Raw genomic sequence first — 7,035 nt, 5'->3', positions numbered from 1 at the left:
GGAGAGACAACAAAAATGTTACTCGTGATAATGGAAACAATAGACGTAGCAAAAATGATGATCGGATCTCTTCTAATAAATACGTGTTAGAATATTAAGCAGGCTCGAGTGTCAACAGGAACGAAAGGAAGAATTTGTTAGATAAACAAGGCATTATTAACGAAACCACCGTTAGTTTCGTAAGTAAAACTAATGAAAAAACCGTCATGTTGGATGCTTATCTGTCACTCTACGTTACAAGTTCGTTCTCTCTGTTTACGCTGTTATTAGGTTGTTACTACTTCCTCAAGCGATTTTGTACACCGGGTATCAATTTTAAAAAGATCTGCTCTGTGGAATGTGTGCTGAAAAAATTGAAATTTTTAGGAGTAGAGAAACGAAGTGAGGAGAACGTGGAGTGGAAAAAGATATATCTAGCATGTCGGAATAGATCTGATTATAATGATTAAATTAAACAGGTTATAAAATGTTCGACTTATTTTAATAAAAGCAAGAAATAGCTCAACTCCCATTTAATCTTAAAAAAAATACTGTATTTTTTCATGTTTGTAACCGGAATTTCTTTCTTTAAGAAAAAGTAAATCATTAAATTTTATTTCATTAGATTACAAAAATAAGAGATTAGACTGAGATTTGCTTAACTGACTGAACTTAATAAATAACAATTAACAGTATAAGTTACATCATTACAAAGAAATTCGGTTTAAGGAAGTAGTAAATTTATCACATGTCGAAGTTTGTCTGTTCTTGACACAATAGGCATTATTTAAGTCTTCCTTTCACAAATCCAAGTTAAATCGTGATTAAGTTTTCGTTTTTGAGGACCACAGAATGACTAACAATACACGACCATTGTATCTTCCATCGAGTCCCATTATTAAAAAGAATCAGTGCCAGTCGGAGGTCAGAAGTTTACGATCAAATAAATATCTAGACCCGATTTGGGTGACGTATGCTTCGGCCTGAAGGATCTTCTGTATGAATGAGGCGTAGGTAACAAATTGTGAGCATAGTCTATCGCTTAGTAGATAGCCCCGCAAATTGAAGGACGGCATAAGGCATTCGAGAGTAGCTACGCTTATCTTGGTCACTTTAGACAATTTACACAGGAACACTTTACTCAAATACATTCGCGAACAATCACGCATCTTGATTCCTGATCCTGAAACATTATCCGTACGTTATTGTCAATTTCTCAAAAAATTATAAACATCTTTATTTACTTCTATATTAAAATAATAGGATTTCCAGTAATTGTAGTCTTATTCTTTTAGTGTGTGTAACAACTTAGTTATCGATCATTCCTTCTATATATGTAGAAGGGATGGCCATTTTTAGACCCGTTCTAACTGACAAAATGTCTTCTCTGTTTTTAGTGATGTTACTTTCCACACGACGAAACGAATTATGTTTCTTAAACTCTTAAACTTCTGTTTAGTGATGTATATTGAAACACAATGAAATTGCCAAGTTGTGAACTACGATAGTGAAACAAAACAAACATTGCAAAGATATCAGAAGAGGAATAATTTCCACAACCCTAGCTCAAACGCCATTCTGCCTTAAATTATTTGTGCAAGAGTCATCATTGTGGAATTCCTAGAATTCGCTCGAGATCTATTTTAAAAAATTAGTTCCTACAACCTTATTTTCTGTCTGTTCGTTGATTATTTAATTATTACTAATTTATAGATTAAATTCTACGAAGATTCACAGGGCATCTATATAAACATTATTCCAAATTAGATATGGAGAATATCTAGTAATAAAAGAAATGGTCTTAAAAATACATTAGCAAGTAAGCATGTTTCCTCTACAAAAGAATAATAAACATTACATCGTTTTCTTAAATTACTACAGAAACTTTAATTTTTATTGTTGAAAACCCTGAAAATTAGTGTATTAGAATTCTTGGCTAAAGTTCCGAAGTAGGAAAGAGATTCAGTACTAGTTACATAAGCCTTCAGTGTATTTTTGTTTTAGTAGACCTAATATCAGCTAAGTTGCATGACAAACTCCAGTTTTTTTTCCTGTTTATTCCTGCAATCCATGACTTTTAGGATATCGTTTGGAAAAAAATTTACAAGGGTATCCCATGTTCTGGATATGGTCTACAGACACAACAAATACAAACCTGAATAAAAGAAAACGAAGGATTCGCGTGTTATCTCTTCACCTTTTCATTCCCTTCCCAACCAATGTGCCAGTACGTAGCAACTCTTTTAATACGTTGTAATGACATGCAAATGGGCATAACTAAGACTTAGATGTAATTATAAACAGGATATGTTAATGCTGAAGCAAATTGCTTACAGAATCTTATGGGAGAAATCATAATTGACTAGGAAATAAAACTGTTAAATTATGAGAGATTAAAAGCTATAAAGAATGGTTTATGAAACCATTGGAAGACTGAAGAACTAATTTAACACTGATACAAAGTAGTGCACGTGTATGTCAATTGGATAAATTTTCCACCTCATCAAAGAAATCTTTTCTATTTATGAACAGAATTTAAAAATTTCAAAAAGTCCATCTAATAGAGTAATACGTTTCACTATTTTCTTTACAAATTCCATTAGAAAGCAAAATATATTTGTGCTATTTGTAACATTAAACACAGAGATTTCAATTTAGACAACTTTGAAATTTTTCGAAAATAATTCTCTACTTACCTGGATCCGTCAACAACAACACTTGGGTTGGTATTATTAGGTTTCTTTCATGTAATCCCATTCGATAGGCAGTGTCTTTTATATTTTGAATCATATTCTTCAATTCTGAAGAGATTTTGTCATCGTAGGGAGACACTTCTGGAATATCTTGCATCGCGCAAATAAACAGCACCACTTTGATTATATTGGCTTGAATCAAGCTTCGAGAATCGTGTGTAGTGAAGTGATACCAGATGTACTTGCTTGTTTTCAACAGACATTGAGCGAAGCCTTCATTTATGAAGCGATATGGAATACCTTCGTTTCCGAGTGGTCGCTAAAATAAGAAAACATGTGTTAATTTAGTGAAAATTACAACAAAGACTTCATTAGACAGAATAAATTTGAAAAGTCCGAGATTACGAAAAAATTTAAATTGTTACATCGCAAAAAACTCGTTTGGTAAGTTGAGTCGATTTGAAGTGTATTTTTGATAAACCTGAATGACGAATGATCTTGAAATTCTTGAAGAATCATCAAAAAAATTAATTTCGGATTTGAATCCCTGGAGATAAAAAAATGTGTTGAAGTGAGGGGCTCCCGTAAAAAGGGACACGTGCCTCAGTTTTCGTCTCGATTGCTCTTTTCCTAATCCCAAAATAGAAAATTTGCGAAAACAAACTAATTAACAATATTTGTCCATTGACCCATGCAACTTCATATGTTGACCAAAACCCATTCGTTATTTTCGAGTGAAACAAGTGCCACCTTGTGAGGGCGTTGATCTGACTTTGAAGCTCTTTGCATAACGTACAGTACGATGCCCTCTTCAATAGCTTGTTCCCCCTTTTCATAGTTTGCAATCCACTGTTTTAAGTACAATTTTCTAATAGAATAATATACAAATCGAAAAAGTTACTTACTGGAGGTTGAAAACTGATCTTTCCTCGATTTTCCTCCACTAAAAATTAAAGTATTTCATTAGACTCGAAAAAAAAAATAGAAACGATTGTCATCCTACTTACATAAATCCTCGATATGTCTTTCCACTGTCTTACTGTTTTCATCTCTGATAATCATTTCCTNAGGTTGAAAACTGATCTTTCCTCGATTTTCCTCCACTAAAAATTAAAGTATTTCATTAGACTCGAAAAAAAAAAATAGAAACGATTGTCATCCTACTTACATAAATCCTCGATATGTCTTTCCACTGTCTTACTGTTTTCATCTCTGATAATCATTTCCTTGTCAAGGAACTGTACCAAACTCATAACTTCTTTGACTGTTACCACTTGCTTTTCTACTTCGCATATTTTCTTTAATAAGGTCGAATATTCTTTAGCTAATATCGTTGCTTCTGGATGAGCGATACACGCTCCGCTTGCTGTCTCGTCTAGAGATAAAAGAGAAGATTGAAATATATTTTGATCAAAGGGAGAATAATGAGGACTGAGCACTTACCTAACTTGAAGAGGCAAACCAACTTTAGGAGATAGAAATGGTAAAATGTAAATTTTAAATCGAACATCTTTGTGGCTGTATTCAGGATAATAATAAGCAAGCGTCGATGATCGCGGGATTTTATGTCATCTAAATTGATGTATCCCCCGTCCACTTTGAAGGCTGGCCCTTTGCCTACCTGATCGGCTATTGCTGTTAGGTACTTTCCTTTCTTGCCATTTGCTTTTAAAAGAACGATCTGAAACGAAAACAAATCTTCGTTTAGAATTATAATGAATCTCCGGCCTAGACTATAAATGTGAAATACTACACTAAACTGGGAGCCCATTAAGTCTTTCACTAAAATCAAACTTTGACTTACAGCATTAACTACAAAGTGTCTATCGTTCTTCAGAGATCTAGCCAAGTGTTGCTTTCAATAATCCTTCTTCAACGGTTCAACATGAATTTAAAATCCTTTTAAGTTGTAGAAAGTATTGTAAGTGTAATAAGCAGAAGAGCTTTGAAATCCTTTTCTCCCCCTTCTGATTATCCCAGATGACCATTCATCAACATACTCACTTAGTATCTTAAGTGGTATGAATCCTAGTTCTTTCTAGAGGGTAGAACCTGAAATTTCATCCTTCGTTTCATCTTAGTGTAATTGTACTTCAATCCAACCACCAAGAGTATGTATAAACAAACGATGACTCAATCACCCAAATATACGGTAAGTGCTGGAAGAATGCTAATTTTTTTAATGACGACCTCAAATACAATTCATAATTAAACATACTATGTCGTCAATGGAAGAATCATCGCATCTTCACATTCTGCTATGTCCTATTTAACAATCAGAAGAAATTTAAATAAATCACTTGTCTTTGCATTGTTGAATCACTTAATTTATTTGCATTGTTGAAATGCAAATAGATTAAGTGCATGGTCAGTAAAAACGTCTATATATTGAGGAAAAATTAGTTCCATTTAAATTTTTTTTTCATTTTTTGCACTTCTGTTAACAATTAAGTCTTTTTTCAGGCTCATAATAGAGACTATTATTATTAATTGTCTACTTGAACATTATTTATTAATAGGACTTAATACTGGTGTTTAAAGATTGACACAGCAATGAGAGTTAGTTCAGGAAAGAGCAAAATTTCTTTATTATATCATCTGTAGTAATAGTTTCTGCGTCCTATTAATAAATAATGTCCAAGTAGACAATTAACAATATTATTAGAATTTAAAAGGACAGTAAGGCTTTTACAATTTCATAATAGAGACATTTGCAGAACAGACCGTCCATATAAAACACTTGAGAAAGTGAACCCCAAGAGACTTAATGGGCAGAGAGGATGCTAACATAACCTTAAATACGTCAGTCTTAAGAGGATGTTAAATCTGAAGGTCACTTACCACTTGGTCGATGTTCAGTTGAAAGATGTCTTTCTGCTCCCAGATCCATTGAACATATCGATCCCAACACCGATCCAAGTATTTGGCGAAGTGAGCATCGGCACCTTTTTCTTCCAAGGACTGTTTTTCATATAAAAATATTTAGTTTCTTGTATATTGACATGTATCATCGCGTATCTTGTGGATTCCACACATCGAATGGAATATCCAATTGAATAATCCATCATATTGAATTAAAATTCCATTTTGTAACGAGAACTGTTCATGAATCTACTGTTATAAATCGATACTAATTCAAGAGAAGACTTACCTTGTCTTCCGATCCTCCATCCACATACTCTATCATTAATTTTAAATTGTAATTGATTTTTCTATATGCTGGGTATGAAATAAATAAATTTTAAAAAGAAATAAGACAATCTCTAAGTAATAAAAACACTCACTATAAATTTCGTCCACGTTCAAGTATTGGAAAACAATAGAAAGAAGACAGGAAGAACAATTTTTGGGACATCCAACACGGCAGAAGACTGTTGACCCCTTTTCAATCAGTTCTTCCATTTTTGACTCGCACTCGTAACATAAGTATATGCTACTGCATACTTGACCTATTTCTTCACAAACATAACATTTTCCGAATTTTGGTAAGTCAAGTTTTGCTGCCAATTCCGTGTTCTGGTCGTTCATTTCATTTTCTTCTTCATCCATTCTTTCTAAAATATTAAAGAGATTAAAGAGAGTTTCCATTCAGGTAAGATCTCGTATATGCACCATACTTTGTTTCTTTAAATTAAGAATTTTTATGCCCATTACAAAGTTAAGATTTTCTCATTATTCTAAGAATTTTAAAGATTTTCAGAATTACTTCCCTTAATTCAATGTTCCACGTAAATTTCGTAAATTCGTGTGAGTTGTCAAATCAGAAATCAAAATTTTTAAACAAATCCGCATACAATTGCCACCATAGATGGTCACTAGGTTACGCAGGGTCTTACTAAACACGATTTGACATGCGTAGCTGCGTATAGATGAAACAGGTGATAATTTATAATATATATGTCTCTAATAACAGCAGTTAGCTTCTGTGCTTTTACTGTGCTAAGCTACAAACTGTGGCTACTTTCTCGTGCATCACCCCATATAATGATAATAATAATTTAAACGTAACAACTGCGTCTACTTGCCTTAATTCGGGAATGCTCGATATTGAAATAATTTACCTGTATTTGGGTCTTCAAGAACTGGAAATAATCCTTCTATCATCCTGGTTTCAACAGAATTATCCTGTGCTCTCTCATAAATAGTTTCCTCTTCTTCCATTTCAATTTCTAAATTAGTATAATATGTAGTAATTAATAACACGTAAAATCATAAAATTTCTATGAATAAACTTATGAATTGATTGGTTACCTTCTTCTTCTTCAGTGATAAACAATTGATCACTATCTTGATCACCTACAAAAGAAAAAAAAAAGCCAAAAAATTAATAGAAAGAGTGACATCAAATGGGCGTATTTTAAAA

General features: G+C 32.9%; 1 protein-coding gene across 1 annotated transcript; it reads right to left on the bottom strand.

The window, feature by feature from the left end:
- Nucleotides 1–632: 632 nt before the first annotated feature.
- LOC111621173 lies at nucleotides 633–6,188 on the bottom strand. The gene is made up of 8 exons (XM_023363239.1): nucleotides 5,957–6,188; nucleotides 5,824–5,891; nucleotides 5,514–5,633; nucleotides 4,116–4,353; nucleotides 3,841–4,047; nucleotides 3,578–3,615; nucleotides 2,676–2,991; nucleotides 633–1,162 (listed from the first exon to the last, which is right to left on the bottom strand). The coding sequence occupies exons 1-8, from the start codon at nucleotides 6,072–6,074 to the stop codon at nucleotides 888–890; spliced, it is 1,380 nt and encodes a 459-aa protein (XP_023219007.1). The 5' UTR covers nucleotides 6,075–6,188; the 3' UTR covers nucleotides 633–887.
- Between the last annotated feature and the right edge of the window lie 847 nt (nucleotides 6,189–7,035).

Source organism: Centruroides sculpturatus, unplaced genomic scaffold (assembly GCF_000671375.1).
Source record: "Centruroides sculpturatus isolate CEXI.00-Female unplaced genomic scaffold, Cexi_2.0 scaffold132, whole genome shotgun sequence".
Lineage (NCBI taxonomy): Eukaryota > Metazoa > Arthropoda > Arachnida > Scorpiones > Buthidae > Centruroides > Centruroides sculpturatus.
The sequence above is the reverse complement of the archived record's forward strand: the minus strand, read 5'-3'. Positions and strand labels throughout refer to the sequence as shown.

Coding starts and splice junctions, on each gene's coding strand:
- LOC111621173 (XM_023363239.1), bottom strand. CDS start 6,074: ATGGAAGAACTGATTGAAAAGGGGTCAACAGTCTTCTGCCGTGTTGGA. Junction 5,892..5,956: donor GAACGTGGACGAAATTTATA/GTGAGTGTTTTT, acceptor TTTCATACCCAG/CATATAGAAAAATCAATTAC. Junction 1,163..2,675: donor GTTGTTGTTGACGGATCCAG/GTAAGTAGAGAA, acceptor ATAATGTTTCAG/GATCAGGAATCAAGATGCGT.